This window comes from Scyliorhinus canicula, chromosome 10 (assembly GCF_902713615.1).
Source record: "Scyliorhinus canicula chromosome 10, sScyCan1.1, whole genome shotgun sequence".
In the NCBI taxonomy this organism is placed as follows: domain Eukaryota; kingdom Metazoa; phylum Chordata; class Chondrichthyes; order Carcharhiniformes; family Scyliorhinidae; genus Scyliorhinus; species Scyliorhinus canicula.
The window spans coordinates 188,991,873-189,011,529 of NC_052155.1; the positions used below are offsets into that span (position 1 = coordinate 188,991,873).

The 19,657-nt window shown below is 44.8% G+C and overlaps 1 protein-coding gene across 2 annotated transcripts in view; it reads right to left on the bottom strand.

Moving 5' to 3' along the window:
• nudcd1 (NudC domain containing 1) overlaps positions 1-19,657 on the bottom strand; it is a 111,927-nt gene that overhangs the window by 20,544 nt on the left and 71,726 nt on the right. For both annotated transcript variants that reach the window (XM_038810369.1, XM_038810368.1), the window contains 2 exons: positions 14,521-14,665; positions 11,560-11,685 (listed from right to left, as the gene is read on the bottom strand). In XM_038810369.1, the coding sequence (XP_038666297.1) occupies positions 11,560-11,685; positions 14,521-14,665 (271 nt within the window). The remainder of the gene's footprint in view (positions 1-11,559; positions 11,686-14,520; positions 14,666-19,657) is intronic.

A 19,657-nucleotide genomic window follows, 5' to 3' on the forward strand; every position in this document is an offset into this window, starting at 1 on the left:
AATCTGCATATTCTAGGATCAGTTCTCCTCTGCGAGACGAGGCATTAATAGTTTTGTCGCACTGTTTCCATCAGACATTCTTAATATGCACGGTGCAATCATTTTTCAATTTCTCTATGGTGATATTTCGATGGAATGGGGCTTCACTGAGCTCCATCACAAACTTTCATCACTGGCAGCAAAAGTCATTAGCTTCCATATAATGCTATTGCATGCACATGTTGATTAGCTCCCAAGATCTGTTATGTGCCAGGCCAATTTGAACAGATTGACAAATAATGCCATTTGACACCTCAAAGCAAAAGTAATAAAATAAAGTTTATAGTTTTCAATCTTCATTACTTCTTGTATACGGACAGATATTCAGGTTTTCTCAGGCATACTTCAGCATGTTGTATACAAACTAACTTTCACATCAGTGCAATGCGTTGTATGTTGGTCAATTCATGAAAGAGAAGCCATCTGAAAAATCTTAAAGACACAGTAACATTGAAGATATTACTTAAAGTGCTGGCGCCAACAGTGGCTTGAGTATTTCCTGCACAAATTGTTTAGAATATGTTTTCCCACTAAACCTTGTTAACAAAATATTTCTAATATGCTAAGGGCCATATCGAATTGTAAAGCACAATATTGGTTATTATAAACATACTTTCCTAATCCTACAGTCAGGGGATTTCAATAACTTCAGTTTTGCTGAGTTTCTGTCAGTTCTCAAATTACATAAGTTTCAGACAGAAAATAAGCAAATCACAGCTTCTTCTGGCTACAGTTACAAATAATGTATATCACAAAACTGTTAATCTGACCATTATTACCACATCTATTTTGTCTATACTGCAGGTTGTCAGTTAATAAAAAGTAACTGTTCACAGAAAAATTCTTTAAGCATAACTGATTCAAACTTCTGAAACATCCTTAAAGCAACCATGAATGGGAAAATCTCTCACTTGTAAGCTGAGTGCAATACCATCTTTGTAATATTATCAATCTTGCTGAGATATGCGCCTTGCTGTCCTGTATGGGCATTTCCCGTACCAGCCTCCCCGGACAGGCGCCGGAATGTGGCGACTAGGGGCTTTTCACAGTAACTTCATTGAAGCCTACTCGTGACAATAGGCGATTTTCATTTCTTCATTTCATTTCATTGAGAGGCCATCCCAGCTGCAGTCAGACAGAGCAGCAGACCCTACGTAGGTGTTGTCGATGCCAACAGCTTACAATCCCTTTCAACAGTAACCAGGGGTGCTGGATACATTTAAACCTTTTCCGAAAAGATCTTGTTGGCATCTCAGGTTGAAGGGGATAGGTTTATTCTGTTTTGAAAAACCTTTAAACTAAATGGGGTATGAGATCCCAAAGGGTCTCCCATTAAAGGCGCGGGAGCCACAAGTGGCAGCAGTGCTCCTGGCAATGGTAGTAATGAAAGAGACAATGACAGACCATGTACAAATTTCAGCTGATACAAAAGGGAAGAAAATGAGTAATGATAATAATAATAATCTTTAGTATCAAAAGTAGGCTTACATTAACACTGCAATGAAGTTACTGTGAAAATCCCCTAGTCGCCACATTCAGGCACCTGGTCGGGTACACAGAGGGAGAATTCAGAATGTCCAAATTACCGAGCAAGCACGTCTTTCAGGATTTGTGGGAGGAAACCGGAGCACCCGGAGGAAACCCACACAGACACGGGGAGAACGTGCAGACTCCGCACAGACAGTCACCCAAGACAGGAATCGAACCAGAGACCCTGCCGCTGTGAAGCAACAGTGCTAACCACACAGACAGCAGAAAACTGCAATGTAAGACATTTTGGGAAAAACGGCAGGAAATGTGAATAAGCATTCAATATAAAGACACTGCAGGGAGTGGATTAATACAGACACCAAGGACAGAATGTTCCCATGTCCCAATGGCAGGAGGCCCAAACATTGATTCAATCCCAGCATGAAATTACTAAAGATCTTCCACTGGTGCCCACCTTGGCGGACCGGGAATCCTGCTGAAGCACAGTGGTTAGCACTGTTGCTTCACAGCTCAAGGGTCCCAGGTTCGATTCCCAGCTTGGGTCACTGTGCCGAGTCTGCATGTTCTCTCCGTGTCTGCGTGGGTTTCCTCCGGGTGCTCTGGTTTCCTCCCACAGTCCAAAGATGTGCAGGTTAGGTGGGTTGGCTGTGCTAAATTGCCCTTAGTGTCCAAAAAGGGTAGGTAGGGTTACTGGGATAGAGTGGAGGCCTGGGCTTAAGTAGGGTGCTCTTTCCAAGTGCAGGTGCAGACTCGATGGGCTGAATGGCCTCCTTCTGCACTATAAATTCTATGATTCTATGGATTACACTACGGACGGAAGATTGGCATGGTTTTCTTTCATCCTCCGCAGAGAGAAACAATTTCCATCCCCGCCATGTCACTGAGCCCCAGATGGGAAGATTCCACCCCATGTGTCTAGTTCCCTGAAAGTGAGGGTGCAGGTGATAAAACTGTACAAACGGCCACCAGAATTTTTGGTTTTACAGAATAATAATAATCACTTATTGTCACAAGTAGGCTTTAATGAAGCTACTGTGAAAAGCCCCTAGTCGCCACATTCCGACGCCTGTTTGGGGAGGCTGGTACGGGAATTGAACCTGCGCTGCTGGCGTTGTTCTGCTTTACAAGCCAGCTATTTAGCCCACTGTGCTAAACCAGCCCTGCGAGTATAAAAGAATAAGAATAAAGTAAATAATAAGCTTGTGCAAATCCCAGAATTGGGCACCCATTATAGAAAGAACATTAAAACCTTTGTGTACGGCACATTCATCATGATGATGCCAAGCATGGAAAACTAAGACCCAAGATAATGGGACTAATCAAACAATGGACGAGATTTAATAAAGGTTTTTCAAATTATGTAGTTTTGATAAAATGAATAAGGAAAGACGATCTTTTCTGGTTGTGTCATAATAACCAATAACAGATTATGTAGAGAGGTCAGCCTAATATCTTTTGGTTACAAGCTTGTTGAAACATGGACTGTTTTGACACAGGGAATATTTGAGGTAGAAAAAATTTGAAGCAGTGGGATTAGTTTTGAATTGTTCCAGCAAAGACTGAATTGCCTCCTCATGTGTTGTAAACTTCTATGATTCAGTAGCTGGCAAAATCAACAGAAGATTAAAAAAAAATCACTTTGACCGACCACGATGATGTAATAAGGCAAATGCTTCATTTGCATTTAAAAAATAGCATCTGGAATATTTATCAATGTGTTCCACCACAGCACGGGGGGGGGCGGGGGTGATATACATGGGTCATACTTCTAACTTAGAAATATTTTTAAAATTCATTCAAGGGACACAAGTGTCACTCGCTAGGCCATCATTTATTGCAAATTCCTAATTGCCCCATAGAAGGTGGTGGTGAGCTGCCTTCTTGAACTGATGCAGACCATGTGGTGCAGATGCACCCACAGTGCTGTTAGGGCAGGGGTTCCAGGAATTTGACCAAACAACAGTGAAGGAATGATGATATGTTCCGAGCCGGGGCATTGAGTGGCTTGGAGAATTCCTAGGTGTGTTCCTATGTGTCCGCTAACCTTGCCACTCTAGATGGTGGCAGTCGTGAGTTTGGAGGGTGCTGTCTTAAGAGTCTTGGTGAGTTCCTGCAGTACATCTTGCGGTACACTCTGCTGCACTGTGTATTGGTGGTGGAGAGAGTGCCAATCAGGCGGGGCTGCTTTATCCTGGATGGTGTTGAGCTTCTTGAGTGTTGTTGGAGCTGCGCTCATCCAGGTAAGTGGAGAGTATTCCATCACACTCCTGACTTGTGCCTTGTAGATGCTGGACAGATTTAGCAGAGTCAGGAGGTGAGTTACAGGATTCCCAGCCTCTGGCCTGCTCTCATAGCCACAGTATTTATATGGTTAGTCCAGTTCAATTCCTGATCAATGATAACCCCCAGGATGTTGACAGTGGGGTATTCAACAATGGCAATTCCATTGTATGCCAAGAGGCGATGGTCATCACCTGGTATCTCGAGTAGAACTCTTCCACCGACCCCCTCATGGTATCCTTGATCGTCTCAAGGTGCAAAAACGCCATTAGGCCCCCCCAGCCAGGCCGAGGCCCCAGTCTGTACCGGGGACCTCCACCCAAGCAGAACTCTCCTCCGGGCTATTAGTGAGGCAAAGGCTAGGACATCTGCCTTCGTACCCGTCTGCTGCACCGGTAAGTCCGAAACTCTAAAAATGGCCACAATCAGGCACGGCTCCAGCGGAACACACAAAATCCCTGACATTGTGTCAGAAAGGGAGACCCAGAAACTAACAAGCTTGGGGCAAGACCAAAACATGTGCCTGTGATTCGCTGGCCCCCTGGCGCACTGTTCACACCTAACCTCCACCCAGAAAAGAATCCACTCATACGCGTCCTGGTCAGGTGCAACCTGTGCACCACCTGGAACTGGATCAGCTTAACCTAACATATAAGGAGGTGAAGCTGACCCTGTGGACAGCCGCACACCACACACCCACCTCAAAAACCAAACCCAGTTCTCCCGCCCATTTCTCCATTACTTCTCCCAATGAAGCCTGTTCCGTCGACAACATCTGCCTATAAATATCCAAAATCTTACCCTCCCCTAACTTGGCCAAAGACAGGACTTTGTCCAAAAACGAGTGCGGCGGTGCCATGGGAAATGAAGGAAGCTCCTTATGTACAAAGTCACAAACCTAAAAGTACCTGAATATGTTCACTCTCGCGAGCTGGAACTTCTCTAAAAACACTTCTGAACCGGCGAACCTACCTTCAAGAAACATATCCCTAAACCTCTCCAATCCCTCCCTCTCCCATGCCCTTAACGTTGAACCAAAGCTAGATGGCACAAACCTATGGTTCCTGCAAATCAGAGCCAACAGTGACTTGGAGCCCAGTTTTAAATGCTGCCTAAACTGATTCCAAATCCTCAGAGTGGCCATCACCACCGGGCGTGAAGTGAACCTTGCAGGGGTAAACAGAAGTGGGACAGTAACCCACGGCACTCAAACCCGACCTTAGCAAAGTGTCCTCCTCCATCCGCCCTCATATAGAATCCGGATTCTCGAGCCACCACTGTACGTTATCAATATTTGCTGCCCAACAGTAACATAACAGATGAGGTAGTGCCAACTTCCCATTGCTCTGCAGAAATGTCCTACGCACCCGCAGGGTCTTACCAACCCAAACAAAAGTGGATTTCAATTTACTGATCCTGCAAAAGAAAGACTGGAACAAAAACAGAAACCTTGAGATAATATTCATCTTCACCGCCTGTACCCTTCCTGTTAAGGTCAGAGGGAGGGCGTGCCACCTTTTCAAGTCGGCCTTCACCCCATCTACTAGGCTAGCAAAGTTAAGTTTAGGAGCGAGGCCCAATCATGAGCCACCCTGATTCCCAGATAATGGAAGCTAGTCCTGGCCAGGTAAAACAGCAATCTCCCGAGATCAGCTCCCCTCCTGGGGGATTCACCAGGGAAAATTCACTTTTGCCCAGATTCAACTTGTACCCCAAGAAGGAGCCAACTCTTGAGCAGCTTTGTTATCTCCTCCACATTGGAGTGTGGGTCCATGATATACAATAACAAGAAAATCCACATTCAAGGACACTCTATGCTTCGCTCCCTGCCCAATCTCTATCCCCCTTCATCTGCTAGACAACCTCAATGCAATAGCCAGGCAAACCAAAGCGGGGACAATGGAGACCCATGCCTTGTGTTGCTATTCAGTTGAGAATGACACGGGCTCATGGCATTAGTGCGCACACTCGCAGTGGGGGCCCTGTTCAAAAGCCTAATTCATTATATAAAGTTTGGTTCAAAGACAAACTATCCAAGGATTTCAAAGAAGTACTTTGGGACAACACGGTAGCATAGTGGTTAGCACAGTTGCTTCACAGTTCCAGGATCCCAGGTTCGATTCCCGGCTTGGGCCACTGTCTGTGCGGAGTGTGCACGTTCTACCCATGTCTGCGTGGGTTTCCTCCGGGTGCTCTGGTTTCCTCCCACATTCCAAAGATGTGCACGTTAGGTGGATTGGCATTGATAAATTGCTCCTTAGTGTCCAAAAAAGGTTAGGTGGGGTTACTGGGATAGGATGGAGGTGTGGGCTTGAGTGGGGAGCTCTTTCCAAGGGCTGGTGCAGACTCGATGGGCCAACTGGCCTTTTTCTGCAGTGTAAATTCTATGGTACCCCCACGCAACACTGTCAAATGGTTTCCCAGCGGCAATCAAAATAATCACCTCTGGCTTGGCCCCCATGGAGGGCGACAGCACAACGTTTACCAATCTCCGAATGTTGGCCAACAAGTGCCAGTCCTTAATGAAACTAGTCTACTCCTTGGAAATCGCCCCAGAAAGGCAGGGTTGCAAATGCGGTGCCAACACCTTAGCCAATAACTTAGCATCAACATTTAACAACAAAATTGGTCGATATGACCCACATTCCATCAGATCCTTGTCCTGCTTCAGGATCGAGGAAATCGATGCTTGTGCCAACGTGACCGACAACACCCTCCCGAGACACGGAATCATTAAAAAGCAGAAGTGGGACCAACTGTCCTGCAAACTGTTTGTAAGATTCGAGAGAGAATCCAACCGGACCCAGTGCTAAACCCGTCTAATTAACCTCATACAGTTCATAATGTCCTCTGGCCCTATCAATGCCTCCAACTCCTGCTGTCTCTCCTCCTCCATCTCCGGAAAGGCCAACCCATCCAAAAACTGCATCACTGATGATCTGACTTCTTGGGGTTCAGACTTACACAACCCTCGGTAAGAGGCCTCAAACACCCCATTGACCTTCTCTGGGGCAGAAACCAACCCATGTACTAACAGACGACTGGCCTGCTCCCCATACTCATAAAATGCCCTCCCTCAAGCATCACAGCTAGCTCAACGCTTTTCCACCATGCAAGGTAAAATCAAAGACAACTCAAAACTATACTGGCAATAAACTCCCCGCCCATACTCAAACTTTACTACAGAACAATCGAGGAAATAAAACCTGAATCCCCTATCTCGAGGGCCCACTCTAATTCCGTCTGCAATTTCTTTCTGCTTGCCAATAACTCCGGTGTCGGGGCAATGGAGTACTGGCGGTCCATCTCAGAATGGAATCCACAGCCTCTGCCTTTCTACCCTTCACAATTTATCCCTATGCACCTTGTAAGAGATTATCTGCCCCAAATGATCGCTTTCAGGGCTACCCATAGCATGAGAAGCGAGACCATCTCATTCCTGTTAAACTCAACATGCTCCCCAATAGCGGAGGATAAACGCTCGCAAAATCTCATATCTGCAAGAAACGCCATATCCAATCTCCACGGGGTCACTGAAAGGAGTCTGGCTCCAACATCAGGTCCACAAAATGCAAAGCATGATCTGTCTTCTCGCCCCAACGTCCTGATATATTCTGCTGGCGTGCCCTCCCATCTGTAGTTTCAATGGTTTTTCACCCCCTCAGGACCCGTTCCTTGTCCTGGTATCTGTGAAACCTGATGATGATCGCCTGTGTTGGCTCCCCGGATTTAGGCTTCTAGCGACCAATGGGCCTGGTCCAATTCAGGAGGGGACGACAAATCACTCTCCCCCACCAAATTTCCAAACACTTTAGGCATATAGTCTGTAGAGTTTGAGACCCTCCAGTAGCCCAACGACCCTTAAATTTTGCCATGTGGTGCGGTTCTCCAGATTGTCCACTTTGGCCTTCAACGCTTTATGCTGTTCAGTTAGCACTGCCATCTCTGCCTCCAGGGAGAAAATCCAGTCACCACGGCCTGAAAGCACCACCTCCACCTTCTGTATCACCGCACTTGCACCTCTATTCACCGGTCCATCTTCTCCAAGGCCGCCCAAGTAGGGGCCAAAGCCCCCTTCTCTGGGTCCTCAGCGACCACCTGCCGCTGGTTCTTAAATTTGTCCGTCAAGAAGCTTGGCAACATCTTGGTCGACCATGGAGAGGCCAACGATGCAGTCGAAGTCTCCGCCATGTTCCCCTCCCACTGAGCTCAAGGAACATCGGACAACGATCCCTTGTCCAACAGCGATGAGGACTGTCAGAGGATACAGCAGGATTTAGATGTGAGGTGATGCATTTTGGAAGGTCTAATATAGGTAGGGAATATACAGTGAATGGTAGAACCCTCAAGAGTATTGACAGTCAGGGAGATCTTGTGTACAGATCCACAGGTCACTCAAAGGGGCAACACAGGTGGAGAAGGTAGTCAAGAAGGCATACGGCATGCTTGCCTTCATTGGCCGGAGCATTAAATATAAAAATTGGCAAGTTATGTTGCAGCTGTATAGAACCTTAGTTAGGCCACACTTGGAGTATAGTGTTCAATTCTGGTCGCCACACTGCCAGAAGGCTTTAGAGAGGGTGCAGAAGAGATTTACCAGGATGTTTCCTGGTATGGAGGGCATTAGCTATGAGGAGAGGTTGAATAAACTTGGTTTGCTCTCACTGGAACGAAGAAGGTTGAGGGGCGACCTGATAGAGGTCTACAAAATTATGAGGGGCACAGACAGAGTAGCTAGTTGGAGACTTTTTCCCAGGATAGAGGGATCAATTACTAGGGGGAATAGGTTTAAGGTGCGAGGGGCAAGGTTTACAGGAGATGTGCGAGGCAAGTCTTTTCTACAGAGGGTAGTGGGTGCCTGGAACTCGCTGCCGGAGGACGTGGTGAAAGCAGGGACGATAGTGACGTTTAAGAGGCATCGTGACAAATACATGAATAGGATGGGAATAGAGGGATACGGACCCCGGAAGTGTAGAAGATTTTAGACGGGCAGCATGGTCGGCGCAGGTTTGGGGGGGCCGAAGGGCCTGTTCCTGTGCTGTACATTTCTTTGTTCTGCCCTGTATTGTACTTGCTGGACATTACTTTTATGAGGGGACCATATCCCATCAAACCAAACAAATTTCCCCAAAAATCGCCCATAAACCGGGCAGAAAGGCCCAAAATCAAAGTACCTGGAGGGAGCCACTGTGTGTGCTCACCACATAGTCACCACTGGAGATCTGGACTGCTTCAGTATCGTGAATCGTGTGGAGTCGTGAATGGTGCTGAACATTGTGCAATCACCAGTGAACAACTCCACTTCTGACCTAATGATTGAGGAAGGCCACTGATGAAGCAGGAAGATGGAATGACCTGAATCAACCTTTTTCTATTCAGTTATACCAGAATCATGCACCCCTCCTCCCCTGCAAAACATTACTCATGAGCTATTGATAATTGGCTATTGGAATTTCAGGCCTCCCATTTGGCAGAAATGGAAGGCCTGAAGATGGACGGCAATGATTTACTGCTCTGTTCCCAAGAGACTGTGGCACTGTTCTCAGGTGGACACAAGTCAGGCAGTGGAACCATTTAAAATGTTGGTCGGTATCCTGTTATCCATAATAGCTATTGCCTGACTGGTCAGAGTAGTGTGTCCATCATGCCGGTCTGATGAGTTCCTTCAAGCTCCACAAAACTGCTCTGACTTACTTTTACCTTCTTCTGGCCCACATGGTCTAATAGCCAAGGGTTGTGTCAGCCATAGCTCAGTGGGCAGCACTCTCACCCGAGTCACAAGGTTATAGGTTCAAGACCCACTCCAGAGACTTGAAGACAAAAAACAAGGCTGACATTCCCACGGCAGCACTGAGGGAATGCTGCACTGCCAGAGATACATCTTTCAGATGAGGCGGTAAACTGAGACCCAGTGGTTGCTCGCTCAGCTGCTCGTAAAAGATCCCACTGCTACTATTTCTCAGAAAAGTAGGTTTTCAGAACAACATTTATCCATCAGCGTCACTAAAGAAAAGACCACCTGGTTATTATCACATTGTAAGAACTCCAGTACTACAACAAAGACTACACTTCAAAAGGACTTGAATTGGCTGTAAAGCAATGTGGGACGATCCAAGGTCATCAAAGGTGTTACTGAAAGGCAAGTCTTTCATTTTATTTTCTCCAAGTCAGTCTGCTGCCTTATGGGGAACATAGCCCAGCACAGGTTAGTGCATGCCTGCAAACAGGAACAAAGACATGCTCATTTGGTGTAGAATTCGGAGAGAGACTGAAGATCTGCAGCATCAATGATGGGGATTTGATCAATTACTCAAAAGGGCAACAAGAATGAACCCAAGTGTAAAGGGAATGAGCCAGGGTAAGGATTAGAGAAGTTTAATCTTCACCGTCTTGGAAGGCGATGGATAAGAGAAGATATAAAAGTATATAAAATATTAAGGAGAACAGATAAAGTAATCTTTGATTGTTACTTCAAAGCAAAGCAAGAACAGAGGTCATGTGAAAATCAATTAGTTAGCTGGAATAATCATTTTATTCAAAGAGTGTTTGGAATAACTTGTAAGGCAGGAAGCAGAGACAGGGATGTTCAGAAAACAGTTGAATTTTTAACATTTCTTTCATCAGTGTAAAACAAAATCTGACCGGCCAATTAATTGGGTATTTAATTGTGTTCAGTTGGTGGATGTTAATTGGCGACTCGCCTGTCTTCATTTACTATGAGAATGGTTTCAGGGATGCGGGATTTCATTTGCATGGGTAAATGGGAGAAACTGGGGTTGCTCTCCTGAGGGAAGAGAAGAGAAGATTCAGAGGTTTTGATAGAGGTATTCAAAATCATGAGGGGCCTGGGCAGAGAGGATAGGGAGAAACTGCTCCCACTGACAGAGTGGTCAGGAACCAGAGGACAAAATCTAAACAAATGGCAAAAAAAAATTAAAAAATGAAAGGTGACATGTGGAAAAATGTTTTCTTGTGCAGTGAATCTGGAATACACTGCCTGAGGGCCCGGTGGATTGCTTTCAAATGGGACTTAGATAAGCACAGGAAAAGGAAAAGGAAAAGAATTGCAGGGCTACCTGGAGAGGGCAGGAGAGTAGGACTAGCTGAGTTGTTCTTTCAGAGTTGGCATGGTTATGGATAGGCCGAACGGCCTCCTTCTCTGCTGTAAATATTCTATGGTTCGGTACATACGAGTGGGTTCACGACACATAAGCACAGGCTAAAACCGTGGTTGTTGGATTGGCCGTGCATGAAAGGTAATGTGTGCTCTGTAAGCTTTAAGTGTATAAAGACTGGGCTCCAGTGTTCTATCCTACACTAGCTGGCTAACGGAGTTCAAACTCCTGCTAAATCCTACCTATTTCTTTGTGTCTTCATCACCCATTCTGGAGCAGGGATCTGTGTAAAGACATGAAGTAGACTTGCAAAGCCTTTCAAAGAAGGAGCAGGGACAGGTATTAAAGGTAAACCTGGCACGGTTTTTGAAACCCTCCTTCTGTTTGAAAATTTCTGATCATGATGGGTTCTGTTTGTGTTTCATTTTGCGATTTCATACATGACTTATAAATGATAATTTCAAAGATCAAAATATTGGCAGCCCTGTGAAACAGATGTTTATTTGTAAACTAAACGTAAGCATGTCAACAGCTGCTGCTACTGATTCAGTCACTAGTGTGAACAAAGATATCAAGGTGGCTACAGCAGTTTCCAGTTATTCTGCCTTTTGTTTCAGCGAGAAGGGTCTCTTACCACATGAGTAGCTTTCAACGAGTTGGCATCGAATCGAGTTAAACTGGCAGTATCATCAGGGAAACGATCACACTCTTCCAGCTCATTGGCATTACAGGGTGGCTTGCCTTTTTCAGGGTCTGTATTCTGTAAATGAATGAGAGCAAACAATTCAAAGCATCTAGACATCAGAGTCACTTTTGTGCAGCATCACAATCCTATACTATTGCATTTTCTCCTTTCTCTCCTGATGGTGCTGATTCACACTGGGTACACAGCCTGTCTTCATGTGGGGACCCATAACAGAATTATCACTTGACTCCTCAACAATGGGAGGCATCACAACCCTGCTGCAAACTTAAGAAAGCTCCCTGCAGTACAAGTCAAAGCAGGGGTAACTGGACAGTGTTTAGGTGCTGGAACCACAGCCTGCTTCTTTCCTCTCTAATCCAAGGGGATACAGCCTGATTGCACCTTCCCCCGAATAAAAGCAAAACGCTGCAGATGCCGGAAATAGGAAATAAACACAGAAAAAACTGTGTAACTCAGCAGGTCTGGCAGCATCCACGGAGAGAGAAACAGAGTTAACGTTTTGAGTCCCAATGACTCTCGAGACATCAACTCTGTTTCTCTCTCTGCAGATGCTTCCAGACCTGCTGAGTATTTCCAGGATGTACATTCCCCCAGAAACCACCCTGATTTATACGAGTTAGCTCTGTTCAGATCAGGGATTGAGGTTGACAACTTCCAGTGGCTCAGTACCACCCCGGGAAACCCTCACTTCTTTCACATTGGAATAAGATTCCAAAATTATAGAATAGAGTTTCTACCGACCCTCCAAAACAGCACTCCACCCAAGCCTAACCCCCTTCCCTATCCCCGCACTCCGTAACCTAACCTGTGGACACTGAGCGGCAATTTAGCATGGCCAATCCACCTAACCTGCACATCTTCGGATGGGCACCTTAAAAATTCTGTAATTATAACTTTGCTCAAATTATTAATTAAATTATTTACAATTTATTACATTATTTTAATAAAAACAGAATTAAATTAGGTGAAAATGAAGGACTCAGGGTGGGTAAATTTTGAAACCGTACTCTAAAATCCAAGTATGTCACATCTACCACATTACCCTTATCTATCACTTCAAAGAATTTGATAAGGCTGGTTGAGCAGGACATTCACTTTTGAAATTTCTGCTTACTACTCTTTGTCAGGTTCCATCTCTAGATGCTAAACTGGTAGGAAACAATCTTTTGGAAGTATCTTACCAGTAACCGTTGTTAGTTAAAATAGCATTAAATACACATTGGCTGATTTTGATAACGCACTGACTCAGGCAGCTCACAGACTGAGGAGTGTTGGAAGCAAACCAGGTTGGGTGTGGAGCTGCACTGGTGAGACAATATGTTTGTTCTTGCTTCTCATTAGCTCCTGCCACACACATGATTCCATAGAGTAATCAGAAAGCAAATAAGGCAACCTTGTTCATGCAGACAGGAAGGTTACTTGTTATTTGCATTAGTGTTACTTAAGTTTCTCTAGGGGCTGGTTTAGCTTAGGGACTGGTTTAGCTCACTCGGCTAAATCACTGGCTTTTAAAGCAGACCAAGCAGGCCATTCCCGATTCCCGTACCAGCCTCCCTGGACAGGCGCCGGAATGTGACGACTAGGGGCTTTTCACAGTAAATTCATTGAAGTCTACTCATGACAATACGAGATTTTCATTTCATTTTCATTTCAAGTTTCTTTCGCTAGCAAGTAGTTCGAGTCAAGAAACTTTAATTCAGTGAGATGTGTTAGGAGCCAAGGTTTAAGGAATCTCACTCAGGAGTCAGATCAGGCTCCAAATTCTGGATTTAGCTTGGATTGAACTGTATCTGTGGAGTGCTAAAGCAAGGCAAAACCTCAATCTTTTATATCTGTTCGGTTCCTGAACAATGACAATTACCTTCTCGCAGTCATGATGCATTAAAGGCCATGGGCAGAAAATCTTTCACAGGAAAGGGCATCTTACAGATGATTTGGATCTTGAAGCTAAAGGTTAGTGGCATTGTAGAGCAAGTGTGGAGTCAAAACTCAGAATAAACTGAAAATACAACACTGTCTGAGGGCAGAATGAGACAGCTGATAGGATACTTTTGAGAAGAACGAAAGAGCATGTTTTACTCCAACAGTAAGAATGAAGAAAGGACCTGCATTTGCATTTTAAAAAAATATAATATATAAACATAGTTGTTTATGGATGATAAATGTTGGCCAAAGTTAATAAAGCAAAAAGTTTTACTTAACAATTTGTGCTAATTTGTTTCAGGTGAGAGGAGCTCCACTATAAATTGATGTAGAATTATTAATGGACTGCTAATGAGGTTCTGATTGGTTCAAGATCCAAATCATCTGTAAGATGCCCTTTCCTGTGAAAGATTTTCTGCCCATGGCCTTTAATGCATCATGACTGCGAGAACGTATCTTCCATTTGTCCCACACAATCTAAACTCATAACAAGCCTGCCCTTTCCTTCAACTTCTCTTCATTAGTAAATCAAACATGCATAAATCCAATGTTTAGAAGAAACTATAATTGTGTTAGACCGTTAGAATTACAGGTAGTGGCGCAGTGGGTTAGCCCTGCTGCCTCATGGCGCCAAGATCCCAGGTTCGATCCCAACTCTGGGTCACTGTCCGTGTGGAATTTGCACATTCTCTCCGTGTTTGCATGGGTTTCGCTCCCACAACCCAAAAGATGTGCAGGGTAGGTGGATTGGCCATGCTAAATTTCCCCCTAATGGGAAAAAAATGAATTGGGTACTCTAAATATATTGAAAAAAAGAATTACAGGTAGTAGGGATCTTACTTTAAAAGAACTTTTGTAAATAGCAGCAGTTTGAAACCAGGAGTATGCAGCCCTCGAGTCCGGAGTGAGAGTCACATAATTTCATTATATTAACTTGACCATTCACAGGGAAGGAGCTTTACCTACCAGTTCCTCAGAGGTTAGGTTCAATAAACCCTCATTTATTTGCGAAGCCTGATCAGGGTCCGTGATGAATTCGCCTCTTCTATCACCAATGATGAGTTCTGGCCACGTCACTCCTCTATTCTTCTTGAACAAGAAAATCTCCAAACTAGAGGAATTAAATAAATATGTATATATTATATGGATGAGGATTCAGCAATAAAAAGACGGTTCACAATGTAGGTTGATGCTGTTTCATGTGTGACATGAGGCCAAGTCTCGATTTGCATAACCAATTGCAAATACAGTATGAAGCACGCATATCCACAACTATTACACTTTTTTTTCTTTATTCTTTCATAGCATTTGGGTGTCATTGACGAGGCCAGCATGTGTTGCCCATCCCTAATTGTCTTGAACTGAATGTCTTTCAAAGACCATTGCAGAGAGTTAACCACGTTGTGGGTCTGAGTCACATGGAGGCGATTTATTTCCTCAAAGAACATTGGTGAAGCAGATGGCTTTTTACAACAATCAATGCGGGGCGGCAAGGTGGCACAGGGATTAGCACTGTTGTCTCACAGAGCCAGGGAACCAGGTTCAATTCCGGCCTCGGGTGACTCTCTATGTGGGGTTTGCACATTCACCCCGTGACTGCGCGAGTTTCCTCCGGGTGCTCCGATTTCCTCCCACAAGTCCAAAGATGTGCAGGTTAGGTGGATTGACCATGCTAAATTTCTCCTTAGTGCCCAAAAGGTTAAATCGGGTTACGGGAATATGGTGGAGGTGTGGGCTAAAGTAGGGTGCTCTTTCCAAGGGCCGGCAAAGGCTCAATGGGCCAAATGGCCTCCTTCTACACTGCAGATTCTATGATAGTTTTATGATCACCATCACCAAGACTAGGTTTAACAAGGTTGATCTCAATATGCGCAGTCCATTTGAGGCTTCATTCTGCCAGCTCCTGGGAGCCACCAGCTGTACCGGCAAGGCCTTACTCAGGCACAGTTTAGTACTGGTCTCCACAAGCAGAGGCCAGGCGTGATGGCCACATCAGGGGGCCGCAGTGGACATTGGAGACGCCCGGGTGGTCGGGGACATGGCAGGACAGTGCCAACCTGGCAGAGGCAGGACCTGAATAGACCATGCCCATGAAAGGAGGGAAATGAAGGGGCTTTATGGGGGGAGAAACTAAAAGCACCATCCCTCAGTGACTCCACAGCAGAGTGCACACACAATTGGCGGGGTGGAGAGAAAAGAATCAATGCCCCAATGCCCACAAGGATGGATAGGTGTGGGGCAGGGTCACCCTCATGCCTGGGTGGTGGGGGTTGTGGGGTCACACTAACTTTTAATGATGGGGTGGGGGGGCGTCGCCCATGGCTGCAGGGAGGGGGGCAATGTTCATGACCGGGAGTGAAGGGCCATCAAACTCACTTTGAAATCAGGGAACCCTTTAAAAATAGCCCCCCGAACTCTGAGGAGCCGGTCTGGCTCACGGGTTTAGTTCCCCATGGGTTAAAAAATTCTAAATGTGGGATTTACTGGTGAGAAACTCCCCAAGCCCCCAAAAAAATGACTAAGCATGGGTGAATCTGGATCGGACCGAAACAGCTGGCGTGAATCACCCCACTAAAAATGACACCAAGTCATATTCTGGAATAATCGCACCAGTTAACAGTTCACTCTATTTCTCTCTTCAAAGACCTGAGTATTTCCAGCATTTTCTGTTTTTATTTCTTATCCCCAGAGCATTAGCCAGGGCCTCTAGATTACTGGTTGGGTGACATTACCACTGCAAAGCCATCTCCCAAATAAATAAATTTAATTTCAGAAAGGGTATATTAGAATTAAGTCATTAATCAGAAACAAGTGAGCACTGGCGTGAGACCAAAATTAATTATAGAATACACAATGTATGGTTGTACTTCTCAGTGGCAGGGAAATAAATGAAATATATTGTTCACTGTAAATCAGGAACAGTGACTTGCAAGCAAAATCAAACCAAACACAAAATAAATTTAGAGAAGTTAAAATTCTGAACCAAAAACTGAATCACTGACAGCGATTCAGCAATGACTGCAACAAGAAATATATAAAGGTATTGCACACTAATCACAGCATAGCACAGAAATGGGAAGCAATCTATTTATAAATAAGATCAGGTTAGGCAATAAGATACAGTACTGAACAAATCAAACTTCTTGTCATGGTCATCTTAAATCTCAGTTTCTCCGATTTAAGCTTATCCGAGGGCCAATAAGTGGTGACCACTGCCAACTGGTAAGGACCTCAAGATTGAACTGGATTTCATTGCCTGCAGAAACTTGCTTCCAGTCAGCATTTCCACTTAAATGCTTTTTGTGATTAGCAGCTCCACTCATCCAAAAAGCTCCTGTTTTTATACCAGAACATTTGGTTCTTGAAGGCATTAGCTAAAGTGTGCTCGGGAGATGTACACAAGCTGTAATTTCACCATCTCAAGCTGCCTAACCCAGGCTCCTGCATTGTAGCAATTAACCGTATTCCTTCCTCTCGATGGAATCACGTTTTCTACCAGATCAATAAGAAAACACTCCAGGTGTTCAAGTAGATGTTCTTATGCAACATAATGAAACTTTCTGTCTCATCTCCACCAAGGCGCCACCTTTAGCATTACAACTAAGAAGCCCCCACTGTCGACTACCTATATCGGCATCGTAGCGCAGTGGTTAGCACTGTTGCTTCACAGCATCAGGATCCCAGGTTCGATTCCCGGCTTGGGTCACTGCCTGTGCGGAGTCTGCACATTCTCCCCGTGTCTGCGTGGGTTTCCTCCGGGTGCTCCGGTTTCCTCCCACAAGTCCTGAAAGATGTGCTGTTGGGTGAATTGGACATTCTGAATTCTCCCTGTGTACCCGAACAGGCACCGGAATGTGGCGACTAGGGGATTTTCACAGTAACTTCATTGCAGTGTTAATGTAAGCCTACTTGTGACAATAAAGATTATAAAAAAATAAGATTGGGTGTCAACACCAGCAATGCCAGATGAAACTGAGCTGCAGACCGAAAAAGATCAAACTCCCCCCGTTTGAGAAACTGTCGATCACAGATTGTAAAGCTGTTGCAGTATTGTGCAATTTAGGTCCAAAAGGGCAAAATTAAACAGGACCAAGCGTGGAACAAAATGTAAGCAATCCGGAAATAATTGCAGTTACTTGTTCCTGTTACCCATAAAACCACAAGGAACCTCAGAGAGTCGTGAATACCGCCCAATCCATCACACGAACCTGCCTCCCATCCATGGACTCCACCTACACCGCTCGCTGCCTGGGGAAAGCAGGCAGCATAATCAAGGATCTCTCCCACCCGGCTTACTCACTTTTCCAACCTCTTCCATCGGGCAGGAGATACAGAAGTCTGAGAACACGCACAAGCTTCTTCCCCACTGTCACCAGACTCCTAAATGACCCTCTTATTGACTGACCTTATTAACTACACTCTGTATGCTTCATCCAATGCCAATGCTTATGTAGTTACATTGTATATCTTGTGTTGCCCCATTATGTATTTTCTTGAATTTTGTTAAATTCCCTTTTCTTCCATGTACTGAATCTGTTGAGCTGCTTGCAGAAAAATACTTTTCACTGTACCTCAGTACACGTGACAATAAACAAATCTAATCCAATCCAACTTCCTAATGGTCTTAAAATTAACAAAATTGCTATGTGTGCATGCAATGTTACCATTCACATCAATTCCAACAACTCAGATTAGGTTTTGAAGACAATGATATGTACTGGTCTTTTCCATCTAAAATGAATGAACAAAGAACAATGAAAAATTACAGCATAGGAACAGGTCCTTTGGCCCTCCAAGCCTGCGCCGATCCAGATCCTCTATCTAAAACTGTCGCCTATTTTCTAAGGAGCTATATCCCTCTGCTCCCTGCCCGTTCATGTATCTGTCTAGATACATCTTAAATGAGGCTATCGTGCCCACCTCTACAACCTCCGCCGGCAATGCATTCGAGGCACCCACCACCCTCTGCGTAAAGAACTTTCCACACATATCTCCCTTAAACTTTTCCCCTCTCACCTTGAACTCGTGATCCCTAGTAATTGAGTCCGCCACTCTGGGAAAAAGCTCCTTGCTATCCACCCTGTCTATACCTCTCATGATTTTGTAGACCTCAATGAGGTTCCCCCCTCAACCTCCATCTTTCTAATGAAAATAATCCTAATCTACTCAATCTCTCTTCATAGCTAGCGCCCTCCATACCAGGCAACATCCTGGTGAACCTCCTCTGCACCTTCTCCAAAGCATCCACATTCTTTTGGTAATGTGGCGACCAGAACTGTACATAGTATTCCAAATGTGGCCAAACCAAAGTGTTATACAACTGTAACATGACCTGCCAACTCTTGTACTCAATACCCCTTCCAATGAAGGAAAGCATGCCGTAGGCCTTCTTGACCACTCTATCAACCTGCGCAGCCACCTGCAGGGTACAATGGACCTGAACACCCAGATCTCTCTGTGCATCAATTTTCCCAAGGGCTTTTTCATTTACCGTATAGTTTGCTCTTAAATTGGATCTTCCAAAATCTTCCTCGCATTTTCCCAGATTGAACTCCATCTGCCATTTCTCCGCCCAACTCTCCAATCGATCTATATTCTGTTGTATTCTCTGACAGTCCCCTTCACTATCTGCTACTGCACCAATCCTAGTGTCACCTGCAAATTTACTAATCAGACCACCTATACCTTCCTCCAGATCATTTATGTATATCTTGCACACGTGCCATAAAGCAGGGTAGGGAGCCACAGAGAAGTACAAATTTTTACTGCTCCACTTCAGCTGTGTTCCAGAGCCCAGCAGTGAGATGTCATGGTCAATATAAACTCTTGTTAAACTTTTGCGGGCCCAACCAAAGAACGTCTGCAGTTATGTCTGAGGTCTTGGACAACTAGCCTCCAACAAACATTCCTCTGGAGATTCAGGATGCAAGGGAAATTACGTTTTCAAGATAAATTAATCCACTTTGGACTAATTTTAGTTTTGCTTTAAATATTGTTCTAGTTTCTTGGTGAATCTTACTGTTCTATTGGATGATCTTGGTTGTAAGTAAGTCCAACTGTTTCAGACTGAATGCAAGGAGATATTTAATACATTTAAAGACAG